At 40.3% G+C, this 21,522-nt stretch overlaps 1 protein-coding gene across 1 annotated transcript in view; it reads left to right on the forward strand.

Moving 5' to 3' along the window:
• Positions 1-1,375: 1,375 nt before the first annotated feature.
• The window catches only part of LOC118360854 (protein bicaudal D homolog 2-like), a 34,693-nt gene continuing 14,546 nt past the window's right edge, over positions 1,376-21,522 (forward strand). Inside the window, exons 1-5 of the mRNA XM_035740336.2 lie at positions 1,376-1,721; positions 2,467-2,795; positions 10,271-10,483; positions 10,761-10,913; positions 19,217-19,714. Coding sequence (XP_035596229.2) covers positions 2,550-2,795; positions 10,271-10,483; positions 10,761-10,913; positions 19,217-19,714 — 1,110 coding nt within the window. The 5' untranslated portion in view covers positions 1,376-1,721; positions 2,467-2,549. The remainder of the gene's footprint in view (positions 1,722-2,466; positions 2,796-10,270; positions 10,484-10,760; positions 10,914-19,216; positions 19,715-21,522) is intronic.

Below are 21,522 nucleotides of genomic sequence, written 5' to 3' on the forward strand. Positions count from 1 at the left end.
GTCTGTAGCATAGAGATAGATAGAGAACTCTAGTGCCCAAACCCCTGTTTTAGCATGATGACTATCACCATTTTGAAGTAGTCAACTGGGTTGAGACTTCTTCATCCAGGTCACCAGTAGGTATCAGCCAATGAACTATACTCGTGCGCAAACACTCCATAACTGCAGGTGGCACTAAATCGCCAACCTTGGCTTTATACCTGTTCAAACAACACACTCCAGGACTGTGTGCACCTTTTCAGTTTCTTTGCCATCTCATAAGAAGTAGTAAAATAAGAAGATTATTGACTACTTCAAAACAGGGGTTGGAACCAAAATTATTGTCAATTTTTACATTCTGAACAGAACCATATTTTTTTCAACCTAGCAAAAAAAAAGTTCTGAACCGTTTAGAACCCCCCAAAAAAGTACTGTTTATGTCGTTCCTTTCTATTCCTTTTTAAACCTAATATTTTTTATATAAATTTGTTTTTTACATCTAGCTCAACATTAAATAACCACCAATCAGTGCTGATAGAGCAGCTTACTATGGAGTTGGCAAGCAATAGCCTAGTGGTTTATATGCGTGATAGACAGAAAAGTGTACAGAGCAAGATGAGACTTACATTTTGTGGGTGGGGAGAGAGCAAGAGAGGGAGGATGAGGCTTGGCTTGAAGCACTAAGAATCTTGTTATGCTATGCATTATCTGAATTAGGCCCACAGAATTATATCTACGGAGGAGCGGCTTCTATGACGTAACTTTGAATGTATTTGAACTTCTGAGAGTTGCCTTAACAATGGACTAGAGCTATTGTTAGCTAGCTAGATAGCTAGCTAGCTAACAAGCTTGTGTGTGCAGAGCAGCACCAGAATAAAATGTACATCTTACCTTTTTGTAGTTAATAAATCAAATGTGAAATGTGATAACAAACTAGCAAACTCAGAGCAGTGAAAAATTTAATAAATTATTAATAAATAAATGATTCTCTAATTAAAAATCTCTACCTAATTTCTGAATCACGCTTGTAACTTCGCCAGTAGGATACAGTAACCTATCCTTCGCAGGGGGTGAGGAAGGTAGCATAAACAGACTATAAAATATTTCCATCTGACAGACAGGCACTGGAATATGTTTCTGAGTGACAGAGTCAGGGCTTTGTATAGGTACTTTGTTGCGTTTTTTTGTGGGACTGAAAAAAACATGCCAGGAACTAAAATAACATGATTAACCGTTTCCCATGCTTTTAAAATAATGGTTCTGTTCCGGAACTGTATAGATCACCTTCGTTCCCAGTTCTGATTCTGTTCCTCAAAAATGTAGTTCTTTTTTCTGTTCTGTTCCCTGAACCGGTTCCAACCCCAACTTCAAAATGGATTCAATGTCACTGCCCGTACTCTCACAGACGCTATAGTAGTACAGATTCAATGATGCGATGTCTGTACTTCTATGGTCTGTAGTCATTCCAAATGTTGTGACACTGGACGTTGCTAGGGGGCAGTCGTTCACTGGTCTGTGTCTACTCACTCTCGTTGCTTCCGCGCGCAATGACTTTCAAAGTGCTAACTCAAGCTAGAAAGCAAAAAGCACATTGGCTGGAAAACCGGGGCGGTTAGCTTGTCCACACAAACTCGACGACGAAGTGTCATATTTTCTCTGAGGGTTGCCGGTTAGCTTCATTTCGACACAAGATTTTGAAATAACCAACTGTACTTTTGGCCACACGTGAATCGATATTGGAGGTAAGTAATTTGGTTAGCTATGCGCTTGATTGCTATGTTAGCGGCTGAATTCTAGGTAGACAATTAGCCTAGCTAGCTAGTCTGACCACAGATAGCCAGAAGTCTTTGTTTTGACAGTTCTGACAACTAAGTAGTGTAGCTAGCTAAGAAAATGAGAACGTTGGCTAGCCATCTGCGAATCTCCATGTCTGGTGACGTTAACTGTTTGTTCGCTTTAAGAATCAACTTAAAGCCATAACTAACACGTTAGCTATTTCGCTAACTACTGTTAACAAATTAAATATAATTGTATTGGTCGCCTACACATAGTTTGCAGGTGCACCGAAATGCTTCTAGCTAGTTTCCAACATGGTTGGCAAGTTAACGTTAGCCTATAAGCTGATTGATAGCCTGCACACAGTAACGTTAGCTACAGACGGACAGTTACATTTTTCTTTACCATGGCCTTTACCCTGACAACAAAGATCACAAGTAAAGTGACTGAGAAGAGCCAGTTTACCTCATCTAACGTTAATCACATAATCTGACTCTTGACCGTCTGTGACTGGGCTGCCAAGTTTATTATTCACTTCACGCCATTTTAGCCAGTTGTCAGCTGCCAGCAACTCTTAAGATGGCAAATCATATTGTTAATCCTCAGGTTAGTTTGAAGTTGCTTTCAACTCATTGGTTACTATTTGTGACTTTGAACTGTCCGATGAAACAATCATTGTTCCTGTGCTGTTTCCTTCCTCATCCCCCACAGCAAGCAGTAATGAGGCAGGAGGCTTGAAAGAGGAAGCAGGTGTCTCAAGCGGAGTATTGGGGAAGGAGGTGGAAGAGGACAAGATGCTTGAGGAGGCAGGCCAAGCAGGGACTGAGGCGGAGAGGGATGAGATGGAGATGGGGGGCAATGACCTGAGGGCGGAGGTGGTGAGGCTGAATTTGGAGCTCCGGGAGGCCAATGAGGAGAAACTACAGGCGGCCCGTTATGGCTTAGTGGTGCTGGAGGAGAGTGCTGAACTGAAGAAGAAACACATCCAGCTGGAGGAGGAGTATGACACCCTCAAACAAGAGCAACAGCAACTCAAAGAGGTCAGCAGAAGTGTTCAATGTCTATAGCTATACCAACCTTAATTCCAACCTTAAAGCTACTACTACGTGTGCATGGTGGTGACATTTTCTGTGATAGATTTTGTATTGCTTTGTCTAATCAGGCTCCACACTAACTACTTCAGTGTGAACAAGTTTTTACATTTTTGATTTGATCTATTTCACCTTTATTTAACCAGGTAGGCTAGTTGAGAACAAGTTCTCATTTGCAACTGCGACCTGGCCAAGATAAAGCAAAGCAGTGTGACACAGACAACAACACAGTGTTACACATGGAGTAAACAATAAGCAAGCCAATAACACAATAAACAAGTCAAAAATAGTCTATATACAGTGTGTGCAAAAGGCATGAGGAGGTAGGCAATAAATAGGCCATAGGAGCGAATAATTACAATTGAGCAAATTAACACTGGAGTGATAAATGAGCAGATGATGATGTGCAAGTAGTGCCAGTCACACGCTGCTCTGTATTGACCAACCTAGGATTAGCCACACAATGGACTTCCTGTTCGGACAGAAGCTTTTAGCTAAACTGTTCTAAACAAAGAAATAATCACAATCATAATGTTTGGCCAGGAGTTGTTCTTAATCCAGTGTTACGTAGAAATGTATGTATTGCCTACTGAACATTTGATAGGTTCCATGAAGATATTCTATCGTCTTGAACTCTTGTTACTAACTTGGCTGAATGACAGTTTCCCCAAGACTCAAGAGACATAGCCTAGGGTTCATATGAATCATTCAGTTTGTGTGATAGAGGAGGACAGGTCGGTTTCTGCTCCTGTAGTGTCGTATGATGTTGATGTGTATAGATGTGATACTGTTTATTTCTGCTAGGGATCTGTGATGGAGGGATGAGGGCACATTAGTCAGCATATCCCATGTTGGAAGTGGAAACTGGAATTAATTTTAAGCTGCTCTGTTGAATGTAGACTGCATGGCATTAGAGGGGTGAACAGGGCAGGGAAAGATATTATTCATAGCACGCAAATAATTATCATTAATATAAAGGTTAAGCGGCATTCATGTAAATAAATAATCTCAAAATGTATATTGTAAAGGAACGTACAGTCACATTCTGACTATTGCTTTTGTTAATTCATTATTCCAGCTAGTAGCATCCAACATAGACCCTGCACAAATGGGGCTACCATTCTGTTTTAAATGCCTCATTGTAAGGTACAATTATTTTTCACTTTCAAATGTATGCTAAACAAAAACAAATTATTTCAAATTTGAACAAACCCTAACTCTTGTGCACAGTGACGACTGAACAATTTACACAGGGAAAAAACTACAATTTTACTGGAGAAACTGTGCAGAATTACGGTAAAACTCCCTCAGTTTTATTGTTACCAAACCTTGTATCTTCAGTTTGTCCTGTAAATGTGTTTTTATAAAATGTTCAGTGTAAATTGTTAAATTAGTCCTTGTGCATAGTTCTGTGGTTTGTTAAAGGCCCAGTGCAGTCAAATTTAGTTTCCCTGTGTTTTTTATATATATTTCCACACTGAGGCTGGAATAATACTGTGACAATTATGATAATGCCCTTTTAGTGTAAGAGATGTTTGAAAAGACCGCCTGAAATGTCAGCCTGTTTTGGTGGATGGAAGTTTTGGCCTGCCTGGAGACATCACCAGGTGGTAAATTAGTTGATAGACCAACAAGACACTTCCAAACCTCTGCCATAACAGCTCATTTTCAGTTTTCCCCTACCCACTCAGGCCACTCCCAGACAGTCCTTGCAAAATACTTGCTTAATTAAGGAATTTCTGTTTGCTAAGAATCTATTTGTTTCTTTTTGACCATTTTAAATGAAAACACAGTAAGGTACTTATTTGTTACCCAGAAATAATTTTATATTATGATTTTAAAAAAGGTTGCATTGTAGGGCTGGGCAATATATCTATTGAATTCGATTAACTCAAATGTATATTTTTGAGTGATATTCCAAATGACCGTATCACAAGAATCAAGTTATTTTTCCCTTTCATGAGCGTTTGTCTGTTTGTTCTGTCATTTTGGTCTTGTTTCCTTCGCTCTTTCTGTGCTGTGTGCACCTTACCATTTACACCAGAGATCTGTTTATAATGACGAGATGCTCATGTCTCTACCCTAACAATGGGAGTCGTTGTCCCAAATGTGGGAATGCAGGCAATAAGCTAAGATCCAAAATAAGTTCATAAAAATGCTTCTTCCCCTCTGTTTATACAAACACACCAAGCCCCTCCCCCTGCCACTCACAACAACAAATATGAGAGATCACTTCTTCTTCTCTGACAAGCGGTTTCAACTCCCTATTTGCATTTGAGGTTTAGTCCAACAGAATTGGTCATATGGACACTGAAACACATTGAAACATTTTACTATAATAGAGAAGTTAACGATACCCTTTTAATGTCTCAGCTCCGCCAATTGCGACACTACTAAAAGGGGATTGTCAATGAACATTGATTCTGGGAAATGTATGCTCAGTTTGTCACGCACGGCATTGCGGTACCATGTACTGCTTGCGGCATTTTAACCAAAGACTGTTATACTAGGTGTCTAGTCTGTGTTTTGTAAATGTGCAATAAGCGTTAAACATAATTCTATAAGGAATTGGCAACCCGTTCTCATTCTGAGCAAAGTTAGGTCCCTTGATTTCAACATCTGAACAAAGTGGACAGGTTAGCATGCTGTTCAAACTGTTTGGAGATGGACAGTAGGGTGTGTTCAATTGAAACTGTTATGCCTTGTTAGCTTGCAAATGGATCCAAGTCAACTTGAATATAAAGATTAACTGGCAACTCACTAGCAGGTGGCCTTGTGCTTGAGAGCTTGTTTGAGACCTGTGTCTATAATGCCTGCTACAAAAAGTTAGTATTTATTAGTGAATGTGCATTAAGCATGGTTCTGGTCAAATTTGTAACAGAAAGGCCATTTACTTGAAAGTAAATAAGTGATTATTGCAAAAAACAGGTTAAACAGTTTATATACAATTCATTCAATTATGGTTCTTATGCAGGGTTGGAAATTACACCTTCCAAATCCGGGATGATTTTTGTCATTGGCTGGTAAGAATGTCTGTTTCACCAGCCACGTTGGCGGGTGGTCACACATCATTTGGGAATATTTTTTTTGTCCGAATGCCATATGCAGAGAGAGAGAGATATTGTGCCTATATTTAATGAAACCCTGGCTGGCTGTTGATGTCCTAGGTCAGGCTCTCCAACCCTGTTCCTTGAGAGCTAACTTCTTGTACGTTTTCGCTCCAACCCCAGTTGTAACTAACCTGATTCAGTTTATCAACCAGCTCATTATTGAATCAGATGTGCTAGATTAGGGTTGGATTTTTTTTCCAAAAATGAAAAAACTGCCCCCTAGTACCAACAGGTTAAAACACTCAATACTTTAATTGTTCTCAAATGTATTTGTTTGCTTCTACATTTCTATTTAGGAGCACATCATCTACTCTCCTCAATTTAGATCTTGTCTAATCGCTGCAACGTTCCAATGGGCTCAGGAGGTGAACGTCGAGTCATGCGTCCTCGGAAACATGACCCGCCAAACCGCGCTTCGTAACCCCCGCCCACTTATCCTGGAAGCCAGCCGCACCAATGTGTCGGAGGAAACATCGTTCACCTGACGACTGTGGTCAGCCTGCAGGTGCGCTGCCCACCACAAGGAGTCACTAGAGCACGATGAGCCAAGTATGGTTATGGCCGGTTGTGATACAGCCCGGGAATGAACCCGGGTCTAAAGTGACGCCTCTAGCACTGCAATGCCTTAGACCGCTGTGCCACCCGGGACAACCTTTTTATTGTTTGTCAAAAATATTTTGGCTGTTAGATTATTGATTATTTTTTTATCCATCTGCCAAGATTTCCCTACCTGGTCTTTGGAAGGTTTATATTTAGCCTATGTATAACTTCATAAGCCCTTAATTTATTAGATTATTGCTGACTGTTTGAAAAGCAGTGTTTTTTTAAACCTTTTTAATTGTACAACAAAGCATATTTAGAGGACATTTTAAAAGATCTAGATATATATTGTGACTCGCCCATAAATTTGAAAAAATTGGGATATGGTTTTTTAGGACGTATCGCCCAGACTTACTGCATTGGGCCTTTAAACTTTGAAATCAATGTTTTTTGTTTGGTATACATTTTAAAGTGGAGTCTCAGCGTAATTCTGTTACAATGGAACTGCCCATCATGCATTGCATGTTGTGAGTAAATACCATATTTTATGTAACTGCATGTTCAGCAAAGGTTGCTTGTTCACATTTCTTTAGTAAATTACATAATCGGACCAGTAGGACAGATTATTCTTTTTTTAAAAATTATTATTATTATTACTTGTCCGAAAGCAGTCAGCTTTCGGACAAGTCAGCCCCCCCAAAAGGCCAGAAACACCTTTGGCAGAAAAGGGTTGAGTACATAGCAGAGATCAGAAATGTTTTTTCTACGCTTGCCCATAGACGAGAGGAATCATGACATAGACAAAACACCCAATATATTTAGTGGAGCCAAATATTTTCGAATAGCCTATTGAACTCTGCTGGAGGTGTGGCATTGAAGTGTGTGCCGAAGTGAGTGACACAGTCAACGAGCCTCGCTGGCTGTGCGTCTTGTGATGGGTTGTAAGTCATCGTGGGCTGCAGAGCAACTCTGATGTCCTCAGAACTGGATCATTATAAACTGATTCACATGTTTGTCTCATCCTCTTCTCTTATTAGGCTACTATATGCATTTTAGGTAGGTTACACATTCCTAAAATAATATGGAAATAGGCTTAGACCAACTGGGCATTTATTTCATGAGCTTTTATCAGCTGTATGTAGCCTGTTTTCTTTTGACTTGTCATCTTGATATTTGTTGTTAAATTTCACTTGTGGCCCAATATATTTGTAATTCAAAAAAAAATATGAGAAGAGCATGGACTCCGACTTCCATAATTATTCCCATTTAAAAGCTGCAACTTAAACACTATTAGACTAGTTTTGAAAATATTCTTAATAAATGTATGGTTTTATGATATTTCAGATATTAGCCTTTTGGTCGTTTGATTCGCAAACGGCAAGGAGGGATTTTTTTTCATGTGCATCATTTTTGTCTTTATAACTGCTTTTCTCAACTGTAAGCTTTGTTCAAATTTCTCATTCGATTTTTATATCTTGCTATTTGTCCCATCTCATTATTACCATAGGCCCAACTTTGAACTTTTTGAGGGCCTAGAACTGATCATGAAATAGCGCGGTAGGATAAATCTATCATGCGTTAAACTGAAAGAGTGCCTTACTAGGCCAAGACATATTCATATAAAATGTAGAGAAAATAGACCATTTGAGTTTCTATAACAATATGACACCTGAGTGTCCGCTATAGAAAATAGACTTCGGCTATTGGCCCAGATCATTCTACGTTTATTGGAGAGAGAAAATAACAAAACATTTTTGACCGGGACTTTTGCACTGCCTTGTTGAGACTAGCTCTGTCTAAAATGTTTTCTTCATCCAATTCTGATCAGAGTAATTGTTTGATATTGGTATATTTTCTTTTACTGAAAACTATTTTGTGGTCTGATTTTTTTTATTTAATTTTTGATATGTACTTGTTCTGGACAAGCCTTAATGTCAAGCCCTGACTAATCATGAGATATAGGCCTATTTACCACCACCGTAATACGTTTTGACGTTGAATGAGTCAACAGGTATGTCGCCTAGTGTAAGGACCAAATTATATTAGTGAGGTAGAGTCCAGCGAGAATAGAATGAAGTTAGGCGAAAGGGTTTACATGTCTGTGCTCGGCATGTCCTTGTTAAGAGATTACCGATGCTACGGGTTTGTTTATTTCTGTAAATCAAATTGTATTGGTCACACACACATTTTGCAGTAGTGTTCCTAGTGTCCCTTTATTAAAGTGGCCAGAGATTCCATGTCTATGTAGATGGGCAGCAGCCTCCAAGGTGCAGGGTTGAGTAACTGGGTGGTAGCCGGCTAGCGATGGCTATTTAACAATCTGATGGCCTTGAGATTTAAATTGTTTTTCAGTCTCGGCCCCAGCTTTGATGCACCTGTACTGACCTCGCCTTCTGGATGGTAGTGAGTGTGAATGCCAAACGGGTGCTTCACAGTGATACGTCCGGTGAAATATCTGTCTCATTGTTCTATGTGTGGTTTAATTGTTTTGAATACACCATCCTGTCCGTCTGCAACCTGTTTGAACAACAGTCTGTTCACTTTGTTTAGGTTTTGAAATCAAGTGGCCTACCTGGATAAGAAGATTAGCATTTCTAAGAATGAGAACGAGTTGTCAAGTCAATTCCTTATATAAATGCATGTTATGCTCATTGCACATTTATAAAACACGGACTAGACTGCTAGCACCCAACAGTATGTGGGTAAAATGCTGCTAGCGCACGAAAGAAACAGAAAATAAATGTTCCACAATCATGTTCTTTGATACTCCCATTTTTGTAGGGTCTGCTATGTTCTAAATTTGGAACTTGAGACATGTAAAGTGTTTCATTAGAAGGGAAATCGACTGATTTCTGATGGACCAAACATCAAATGCAAATAGCAAGTTGAAACTGCTTGTTGTCAGGGAGGAAGAAGTGATCTTTTGTCTTTGTTGTAGAGTGGCAGGGGGAGTGGCTTGGTATCTGTGAGCGAGTGGGAAGGTGCACAGTTTACTCAGCACAGAAGGAGCGAAGGAGATACAAGCATTTGAAATATTGCGCTAAAACGTAAATTCAAATTAGTTTGATATATATCTTACCAGACTGGTTTGAGCTAGGGCAGTAGCAGCACCAGGCAGTCTCAGTAGTAATCCTTCCCTGGCTAGTGACATGGGGCGTTGTCCTTGTGCATGGCTGCTCAACAGACATGATTAGAGACAGCTTCTCATGGGATTCTACAATCTTTTTCCTACCATGTCCAATCCATCTAACCCTCACATATAGTCATGGCCAGTGGTTCGGTGTGTGTTCCATATCCTTTAGTGAGAGTTTATTTCATTGACTGATTTTCTAGACAGACTGGTGATGTCAACTGTCATTTGAAAGAATATATTCCTCTTTGGCTTGTCCCATAGGTTAATCTGGTTTGTAGTACCACATTCTCAACTGAGGAAATGTTGGCCTAAGTTATGCATGGGATGTACTCAAGACTGCTCAGATTTCCACAGCTGGTCTGTGGAGTCCTATTTCCACTGGCACAGATATACATCTTTGTTGTTTTGGGTCTAAGTAAAAAGTGCTGTGTTTTCAGTAGATTTGGCACTGTGTTGTAGTTTTCACTCCAGTGATAGACCTTATGCCATACAGACCACCATATGGTGGTCACACAACCAACTCTACAAATAAATGGTGCCTTTTTTTGCTTTTGTCTGTCTGTTTGTAGGCTCTGGCAGAGTCTACGTGACACCGAAATAAATGCCTATCTCTTTGCTTTGTCTCCGTCTGTGTGTACTAGGCTCTGTCAGACTCTGTGAACCACCACAAGCGTGCAGCAGCAGATGGGGAGACCCGGGAGGAGTGCCTGCTGCAGGAAACTGCCAGCAAGGAGGCTGCCATGGCAACCAGCATGGCTGAGCTTCAGGTGGAGTTACGGCAGGCGCGTATCACTCTGGGCAACGCTCACGCAGAGATCGACCGTCTGGCTGGCCTCTCATCCCAGCTAAAGAAGGTATAAATATACGGCCTATCCATTCACTGAGATACTGAATGCTTTACCCACCAATATTTTCTTGCATATGGAAAGATAAAACTATTTAATGTAATTTGTTAGTCTCTCCATTCAACTCAAATGTAGGTATTCCTAGTATTAGTCAAATAAGGAATTACTTTACACCCTTAATTCCTGCTAGTCTCTTGTGTCTTAATGTTTAGTAAGGAGCAATGTGCAGTGCTTCCATAACGTTAATGTGTAATTAGTTCCACTGAGCGCGTGTTTGCGTTCACAGGAGTGTGAGTGTTGGGAGGCGGAGAAGGGCCACATGAGGAATGAGATGAAGGAGTATAAGGTGCGGGAGCTCCAGCAGCTCCAGGACAACAGTGAGCTGGAGGAGGAGAACACCTGTCTGCAGAAACAGGTGTCTGTACTCAAGGAGAACCAGGTCAGAGTCTCTCCCTTCTCACCACTCACCTCACTGATAATCAACCATAGAAATAGAATGAATAGAAAAGGTGTCTCCATTCAAGTCAATTTTATTTAACCTTTATTTTTATCAGGGAGTCACTCTGAGACCAAGGTCTCTTACAAATGAGCCCTGAATTACAGAAAATACACACATCAAAATATAAATACAGAATGCAATCAGAAAGCTGGCATAATGGGTAATGATGGACACTTAAGTGTACAAAACATTTGGAACACCTTCCTAATATTGAGTTGCACCCCCTTTTGCCTTCAGAACAGCCTTAATTGTTTGGGGCATGGACTCTACAAGGTATCAAAAACGTTCCACAGGGATGCTGGCCCAGGTTGACTCCAATGCTTCCCACAGTTGTCAATTTGGCTGGATGTCCTTTGGGTGGTGGAACCTTATTGATACACGGGAAACTGTTGAGCATGAAAAACCCAGCAGCGTTGCAGTTCTTGACAAACCGGTGCGCCTGGCAACAACTACCATACCCCGTTTAAAGGCACTTAAATCTTCTGTCTTGTCCATTCACACTCTGAATAGCACACATACACAATCCATTTCTCAATTGTCTCGCAGCAAAATAAATCCTCCTTTAACCTGTCTCCTCTCCTTCATCTACACTGATTGAAGTGGATTTTAAAGGTGACATCAATAATAGATCATAGGTAGACCAGGTGAATCCAGGTGAAAACTGTTATGGAAAGGTGTTCCTAATGATATATACGCTCTTGTGTGTCCACCTAATTTTTAAGAAGTCTTTTAAACGACTAAAGCCAAACGTGGAAACTATAGATATAACTTCCTCCGCGCTTGTGCATTATCATAATTCACATGTGCCTCACTAGAAATCCTTGCATTAGCATTTCTGTTAGCTGATACGTCATGACAAAAAATTGCATATTACTGTCCTGTTAATGTGCCTTGACCTTGAAGCCTAAACTGTAGAGAGAAGAAAAAAAACTAACTGATCCAAGTGGTTGCCCAATCGCAGGCAGGCAAGTTATTTCAAAATGAATATGCATTCAAAACCCCAGGCTTTTGAAAGGTTATTCAAATGACACGCTATTCACTGCAGTTGACAGTGTAGACTAGAGTTTTGTACTCCCTTGAAAACAATAATAACATTCTACATTACATTATCTTGTTGTAGCCAAGGAGGAAATATTTCTTGTCCCTAAAAAAACTGAAACGATAGGGTAGCTTTTCGAGCTGCGTATCCGGGAACTGTGAGGGAGTGCACTCAGCGCAGCCTCAGGAGCCCACATAGTGAAGGCTACCTATGATTTTGTTATCTGATTAACATTCACTGCGTTATTAAGAATAATATTGAGCTTATGAATTATGGTCTAATATGCATATGCTTCTACTTACGCTATAGGCTAGATCTCGATCCTGTCTTTGTTCTGTTGCACAATTACGCACCTGGCCTCTCTGCTGCAACGACTATTCCTTTTTAATCTTGTGGAGTCCCAGGAAAAGACAGATTACAAAAGCTTGTTGGACACTTATTTCGACTTATTTCCTTTAGCCTACTAATAGCGTATTGGAGGAGAGATTGCTCTTGCTTGCTAAATGTAAAATAGGCTACAGCATTCAAGGAGAAGCCCATATTTTCCTGTCTTACTGCCGTGCTGCATCCTGATGAAATAGGCCTACACCATATGAGTGGCCTGCAAATGTACCTTTCTGGTTCTTCTAAACTGTCGAGAATAGATCCAAACTGATCCAAATATGCAGTTATTTCGGGGGTTATTCAAATGAGCCTAAATCACTTCAGTTTACAATAATTGTGTATTCACTTGATAACAATAATACATTCCTCATTGTGCTGTGTTATAGCCCAGGTATAGCAATTTCCTTGTAGAAAAATGTAGGCCAAGGCCTAATTAATAGTGGAGCTTTGCGTGCCCGGGGACCGCAGCCTGGCAGAACGCACTACAGACTTGCCATTTCATAATCTGTTAACTTATTTTTCTTACACTTTGATATGGAAAGCGTTTGTTGTTGAATTGCTACATTTAAATACAGGTTACTATATTTTTCATTAGGCCTGTATGTACAGTGCATTCGGAAAGTATTTGCACCCCTTGACTTTTTCCCACATTTTGTTGCGTTACAGCCTTATTCTTAAATAGATTTTAAAATATATCTCATCAATCTACACGCGATATCCCATAATGACAAAGCAAAAACAGGTTTATAGACACACTTGCAAATGTATTAAACATTTACAACTGAAATATCACATTTACATAAGTATTCAGACTCTTCACTCAGTACTTTGTTGAAGCACCTTTGGCAGCGATGACAGCCTTGAGTCTTCTTGGGTATGTCACTAAAAGCTTGGCACACCTGTATTTGGGAAGTTTTTCCCATTCTTCTCAAATTAAATGTTATTTGTCACATACACATGGTTAGCAGATGTTAATGCGAGTGTAGTGAAATGCTTGTGCTTCTAGTTCCGACAATGCAGTAATAACCAACGAGTAATCTAACCTAACAATTCCACATCTACTACCTTATACACAAGTGTAAAGGGATAAAGAATATGTACATAAAGATATATGAATGAGTGATGTTACAGAAAGGCATAGCAAAGATGCAGTAGATGGTATCGAGTACAGTATATACATATAAGATGAGTAATGTAGGGTATGTAAACATATTAAGTGGCATTGTTTAAAGTGGCTAGTGATACATTTTTACATCAATTTCCATTATTAAAGTGAGCTGGAGTTGAGTCAGTATGTTGGCAGCAGCCACTCAAGATCTGTCAAGTTGGCTTGGGAGTGTCGCTGCACAGCTATTTTAAGGTCTCTCCAGAGATGTTAGATTGGGTTCAAGTCCGGGCTCTGGCTGGGCCATTCAAGGACATTCAGAGACTTGTCCCGAAGCCACTCCTGCGTTGTCTTGACTGTGTGCTTAGGGTCATTGTCCTATTGGAAGGTGAATCTTCACCCCAGTCTGAGGTCCTGAGCAGGTTTTTAACAAGGATCTCTCTGTACTTTGCGCCATTCATCTTTCCCTTGATCCTGATTCCCTCTCGCTGAAAAACATCCCCACAGCATGATCCTTCCACCAGCATGCTTCACTGTAGGGATGTTGCCAGGTTTCCTCCGGACGTGTCGCTTGGCATTCATGCCAAAGAGTTCAATCTTGGTTTTGTCAGACCAGAGAATCTTGTTTCTCATGGTCTGAGTGTCCTTTAGGTGCCTTTCGGCAAACTCGGGCAAACAAAAGTGGGCTGTCGTGTGCCTTTTACTGAGTGGCTTCCGTCTGGCCACTCTACCATAACGGCCTGCGTGGTGGAGTGCTGCAGAGATGGAAGAATCTTCCAGAAGAACAACCATCTCCACAGAGGAACTCTGGAGCTCTGTCAGAGTGACCATCTTCTTGGTCACCACCCTGACCTAGGCCCTCCTCCTGATTGCTCAGTTTGGCTGGGCGGCCAGCTCTAGGAAGAGTCTTGGCCACTGTGTTCTCAGGGACCTTCAAAGCTGCAGAGCATTTTTGGTACCCTTCCCCAGACCTTCCCCAATTCCTCTGGCCTCCTAGCTTGATTTTTGCTCTGACATGCACTGTCAACTGCAGGATCTTAGGTAGACAGGTGTGTGCCTTTTCACATCATGTCCAATCAATTGAATCTACAACAGGTGGACTCCAATCAAGTAGTAGAAACATCTCAAGGATGATCAATAGAAACAGGATGCACCTGAGCTCAATTTGGAGTCTCATAGCAAACTTATTCTGAAACTTATTCAAAAGGTTTTTCTGTTTTTTAAAATTTGTAATACATTTTCAAAAATGTCTAAACCTGTTTTCTCTTTGTCATTATGGGGCATTGTGTGTAGATTGAGGGGGAAAATGTATTTAATCAATTTGAGATTTTCTGGATTTTTGTTTTAGATTCCGTCTCACAGTTGAAGTGTACCTATGATAAATAATAGTATTTAAATAGAAAAACTTGGGGAAAAAAGTGTTGAATCAAGTGTTGTTTTTTTGTACCAGTTCATGAAATATCATCGGAAATATATTTTTTTGCAACCTGTATGGCGCAGCTGTCACCATTTTTGTCCTCAAATGAAACTGGTATATTTTTCTATTTGTGCTAATTCCTTTCGGCCAATTTGTATCTTTAATATATGGCCGGCAAATAAGTTCCCTGCCTTCTCCCTTTTACACTTGCCTCTTCCATTTTTTTTGGTAATGTTGCAATCAGGTGGTTGTAAATTTGTATTGAGCACATATTCGCATAGCTGCATATGTGACATAACTCCTCTGATCCTATTCATAATATCATTAATAAATATAATATTATTATTATTATTATTTTCCCCCATAATTTATTTTATATTAATCATTATATTTGAGTTTAACCATAACATTTGTTGTAATATTTGTTTTATATTTTAACCATAACATTTGTTGTAATATTTGTTTTATATTTTTTTAATAATTGTAACTAGCTTTGTATAGCTTGTTTAAGAAAGGGCAATACTTTAAACAACATTTCATTTTCAATTAGTTGGAAATGAGAAGCTATCTGTAAGGCAAAATGGCAGTATAAAAAAAGGATGAGCCTTAATCTACTGGGAACCATTTTGGGTTTAAGTGTAACTTATGTATGAGTGAAGCTTTTAGTGAGAGGTTTAACGCTTTAAAATGTAAAAATTTTAGCCCCCCAAACTCATAATCATTATCAATAGGCACGTTACATTTGTCTGGCTTAGCATTCCAAATTAAAATAAATATTTTTTGCTCATTTGACTTTAAAAACAAGTCTGGAGTAGGCAGTGCCATTTAGTCAGTAAGTGAACTGATAGGACCAAAGAGTTCATCAATGTGAAGTATTTACTTCTCCATGGTTGCAGAATTCTTTCTATTTTTGCTAACTTTCTATTGAAATTGATTGTGGTAAGTTAATTTATAGTTTTGAGATGTGAATACCAAGTATGTCTACTTCACCATCTGCCCATTTTATTGTTAAACTGCAAGGTAGTGTAAACACTTTTTAATTTGATATTTTTTTTACAATCCATACGTAATATGGTTTTAGTCCAGAGAGGCTAGAAAAGTGATCAAGATCTTTAATGAGACTGCAGGGATCCAGATTGCAGACTTAAGAAAACACTTGTCATCGGCATACATTGACACTTTTGTTTTTATCCCCTGGATTTCTGACCCCTTGATGTTTGGTTTTTATCTAATTTTAATAGCTAGTATTTCAATGGCCATAATAAGTAGATATGGAGACAACGGACAGCCTTGTTTTAGTCCTCTTAAAAGCTCAATACTTTGAGAAGTAACCATTATTTACTATTTTACATCTGAGGTTGCTGTACATAACTTTAACCCATTGTATAAAAGATTTACAGAAATTAAAGTAATCCAGGCATTTATATATTCTAGTCATACTTTATCAAACGCCTTTTCAAAATCTGCTGTGAAGACCAGTCCTGGAATCTTTGATATTTCATAATGTTCAATTGTTTTCATGTAAATTATCTCCAATATATCGTCCATGTAAATAAAACTTGTATCTGATAAAACCTTTTTTATTCTGTGCACTATGCATTTCACCAGGATTTTCGCATCCACATTATTGACGTGTTAGAGGCCTAGACTGGATCTTTATACTTACCACCTGGGTCCTGTTTTAGTAGTAATGAAATCAGACCTGGTTGAGTACCTGAAAGTCTACCATTTATATAGGAGTAATTAAAACATGCTAATAATGGATCTTTGAGAACATCAAAAAAGGTCTGATACTGGTATACCATCAAGCCCGGGTGTTTTTTCAGACTGGGGCAATGAAATATTTTCAAAGTTCCTCTTCTGTAAGTTGGCCTTCACACAGGTCTTTCTGTAAATTTGATCATTTTACATTATTATTATGAAAGAAATCCTTAGTTAACATCATTCAGTGGAAATGAAGACTTAAAGAAAACATGCAGAAAATATTTTGCTTCCTCTTTCCAAATATAATATGGTGACTCATGAATGACTCCATTTAACGAGTTTCTGTAAATTATTTTTGGTAGCATTTCTATGTTGAAGATTAAAAATAAAATAAAAGGTTGTGCGTTTTACAATTTTCCATCCAATTTCCTTTATTTTTGTAACAAATTACACTTAATCGTTCTTGAATAAGTACCTCCATTTCTTTGTTTTTCCTCTAACCTATTTTGTGCCTCTAGTACAGTATCATTACCATCTACCTGCACTGTTACTTCCTCTATTTCCTTTATTAGTCTAATCTCGTTTGACCTAAACTGATTTTGTTTTAATGAGTACTGTATTGAATGGCCTCTAAAAGTAGATGTTAAGTGTCCAATACAATAAGGGGATCTGCTGTACATACAGTGGGTCAAAAAAGTATTTAGTCAACCACCAATTGTGCAAGTTCTCTGGCTTAAAAAGATGAGAGGCCTGTAATTTTCATCATAGGTACACTTCAACTATGACAGACAAAATTAGGAAAAAAAATCCAGAAAATCACATTGTAGGATTTTTGATGAATTTATTTGCAAATTATGGTGGAAAATAAGTATTTGATCAATAACAAAAGTTTATCTCAATACTTTGTTGGCAATGACAGAGGTCAAATGTTTTCTGTAAGTCTTCACAAGTTTTTCACACACTGTTTTTGGCCCATTCCTCCATGCAGATCTCCTCTAGAGCAGTGATGTTTTGGGGCTGTTGCTGGGCAACACAGACTTTTAACTCCCTCCAAAGATTTTCTATGGGGTTGAGATCTGGAGACTGGCTAGGCCACTCCGGCACCTTGAAATGCTTCTTACGAAGCCACTCCTTCGTTTCCCGGGCGGTGTGTTTGGGATCATTGTCATGCTGAAAGACCCAGCCACGTTTCAATGCCCTTGCTGATGGAAGGAGCTTTTCTGTGATTTGAAATATTTTCCACACACATACAACAGCTATGTGTAGTCTGCTTGGACACTGGGTCCCTGCTCTCCCATGCTGAATTGCCTGCAGCCACAGGGCTCTTTTCGCAGGCTCCATTTCCCTATGTGGGATTTTTGACCTGGTTACATGTACATGGAACAACACAGCAGCATTTTGGCATGTTTTGTTATTTTTGTATAACCAAAAATGAACTGCGAAGTTGGTTCTTTTACACTGGGGGGTCAGTGGGAAAGAGTGTTTGTGGGCGTGGTCGAGGGGAATTCCTTATTATGACATGAGTATCGACTCAGACTATTGCGAGCGTACCCATGAGTTTACCAGTCAAATTGACTGGGTTAGAGCTTCCAAGCCCATTCTATTCATTGTATTTCTATGTCATCAACATTCTGGTAACACAGAGCCGTGTTCAGTATGAAGAACATTTATTGAAACGGAGGATATAGCTGAACTTGTCCAATATGATTGTAGTTTTCTATTGAATGAAGTTTAACCGCAGTGTGCCCTACTGAACAAACCCTGGTCTCCCATCAACAGCCAGTTTGGGACTTGGGCCAGAATACTCCTACTCTTCCCAAAAAGGGTCATGGAATGCATACCCAGATTTACTCAGAACCTTGTGTAACTGCTGAAAAATGTGCCATGTCATACCAAACAGTAGAAATGTGTTTATTTCTAAATGGACAATAGCGGGTTCCAGATCATTCTGTGGTCGGGTTGGTTTCTATTCTTCCTGTCCATTTGAGTCGCCATCTCCTGCTGGGTTTAGTGTCTGAGGGTTCTTTCCCAGTGGTTCATGAATAAGGGCTAGCCTTGTCTGGTGTATGTTCTGAGTTTGGCTGACAGTGCCTTGACTGTGTTTGTCCCTGTCAATCTGTCTTGACACACAGTCATTTTTGGGGAGTCATCTCAGTTGATGTGAGACAATGGCATCGCTCCAGTGGGACTTCTCAGTGAACAATCAGGAGAGATAAGATTCTCATCCTGGTCACGCGTAAGCCTACTGTAAATGTGATGTAAACTGTGCTAACTCGTTTGTCATTTTACTCATGAGTTGGCCAAGTAGTGCGGATCAATTATTCAAAAGTTTAAAAAAATATATTTTACCAACTGCCAGCCATAAGTAATCGATGTAGAACATTCCTGTTGATGTTCTATGGTCAAGAGTAATAATAATCTATGCATTTTACAGTTACACATTCCTAGTCCAGTACCACCCAACAGACATGACCAGATAACATTCACTTTTATTTTCCGGAACATTCAAAACACTACTAACACAGTGTAAACATACTCAGGCCTACTCTCTCTGAGTTTCTGTCCTCACATGCCCCCTCGTTTGTCATCTGCAGGTGGAGTTTGAGGCGGTGAAGCTGGAGCTCACCCACAAGGAGGAGCAGGACGAGGTTCTCAGGGCCCAGCTGGAGGAGGCGGCGCGGCTGAGGGAGATCGCTGAGCATCAACTGGACGAGGCCCTGGAGGCCCTGAAAGAGGAGAGGGAGCAGAAGAACAGCCTGAGGAGGGAGCTCTCGGCCCTGGCCCTCAACCCCTTCGACTCTGTGGGCAACCTGGAGCTGCACCTGGAGCAGCTGGATGACAGTGGCGATAGCGGAGGGGGCCAGAGGAGCTCTGAGGACCAGGAGCACGACCAGGACAGTGGTTACAACAATGGCCCAGGGTCTGGTTGCGCTCCTACTAATCCTAACCCCAAGGCAAATGGGCACGTCCAGCGCTTCTCCACCCCCAGGAACAGTGATGTGTTCCTGAGGCCTGCCCCTGGCCTGGTGTCTGACCTTCTCAGTGAGCTGCACCTCTCAGACAGCCAGAAGCTCAAACAGCAGCTCATGCAGGTACACAATGGGCTCATATCCACAGAGATTCCATTAAATTACTATATGCAGGCCTAGAATTTCATGGTCACTAAAGATCCCATGGCACTTATTGTAAGAGTACGGGTGTCAACCCTGGTCTCCTGGCTAAATTCCCAATCTGGCCCCTTATACCATCATGGCCATCTAATTATCCCCAGCTTCCAATTGTCTCTTTCATACCCTCCTCTACCCTGTAAATATCCCCCAGGTCGTTGCTGTAAATATGAATGTGTTCTAGGTCATCTTACCTGGTGAAATAAGGGTAAAAATATATATTTCAGGACGCAAAGGCCATCTACTAGGGCACCAAGGCCATTAACCAAAATAGCCAATTACATTTATTTGAAAACTGACAAACACTAGATATTTTTTGTTTTTTTTGTTGAATTTCCCACCCCTTTTCCCCCAATTTTGTGGTATCCAATTGTTAGTAGTTACTATCTTGTCTCAACGCTACAACGCCTGTACGGTCTCGGGAGAGATGAAGGTCGAAAGCCATGCGTCCACCGAAACCCAACCCAACCAAGCCGCACTGCTTCTTAACACAGCCCGCATCCAACCCGGAAGCCAGCCGCACCAATGTGTCGGAGGAAACACTGTGCACCTGGTTAGCGTGCACTGCGTCCGGCCCGCCACAGGAGTCGCTAATGCGCGATGAGACAAGGATATCCCTGTCGGCCAAACCCTCCCTAACCCGGACGACGCTAGGATAATTGTGCGTCGCCCCATGGACCTCCCGGTGGCGGCCGGCTGCGACAGAGCCTCGGCGCGAACCCAGAGTCTCTGGTGGCATAGCTAGCACTGCGATGCAGTGCCCTAGACCACTGCGTCACCCAGGAGGCCCTTTACGAGCTATTCTTTTAACCTCTTGGAAATACCTATCCCGTATCGGTGAGAATTGTCATCAACTACACTAATTAGCATAGCGCAACGGTCAAAACATATTACTAGAAATGATTCATATTCATGAAATCACAAGTGAAATATAGTGAAACACTGCTTAGCTGTTTGTTAATCATCCTGTCATCTCAGATTTTGAAATTATGCTTTACAGCCAAAGTAAGACAAGCATATGTGCAAGTTTATCTATAGCCTAGCATAACATTATGTCCAGCTAGCAGCAGGAAGCTTGGTCACGAAAATCAGAAAAGCAATCAAATCAACCGTTTACCTTTGATCTTCGGATGTTTTCACTGACGAGACTCCCAGTTAGACAGCAAATTTACCTTTTGTTCCATAAAGATTATTTTTATACCCAAAATATCCCCGCTTGTTTGTCACGTTATGTTCAGAAATCCACCGGAAATAGCGGTCACAACGCTAAGATTTTCCTCAGGGTTTCGCCTGCAGTATCAGTTCTGTTATACTCACAGACAATATTTTGACAGTTTTGGAAACTTTAGAGTGTTTTCTATCCTAAGCTGTCAATTAATTATATGCATATTCTAGCATCTGGTCCTGAGAAATAGGCAGTTTACTTTGGGAACGTTATTTTTCAAAAAAAAAAAATAGTGCCCCCTAGTTTCAAGAGGTTAAGAAAAACATGGTGTACGTTTATGTTAATGTACATAAATAATTTGCCTTCGTGTAGATGACAGCCAATGATTATTGGCTATAGCCTGTCATGTCCAGAGCGATGCTGACATGTAGGCGCTTGAAAGTTTGTGTGTGTGTGTGTGTGTGTGTGTAGAAATACATACATAGATACATACAGTTGAAGTTGGAAGTTTACATACACTTAGGATGGAGTCATTAAAACTCGTTTTTCAACCACTCCACACATTTCT

This window comes from Oncorhynchus keta, chromosome 28 (assembly GCF_023373465.1).
Source record: "Oncorhynchus keta strain PuntledgeMale-10-30-2019 chromosome 28, Oket_V2, whole genome shotgun sequence".
Taxonomy (NCBI): Eukaryota; Metazoa; Chordata; class Actinopteri; order Salmoniformes; family Salmonidae; genus Oncorhynchus; species Oncorhynchus keta.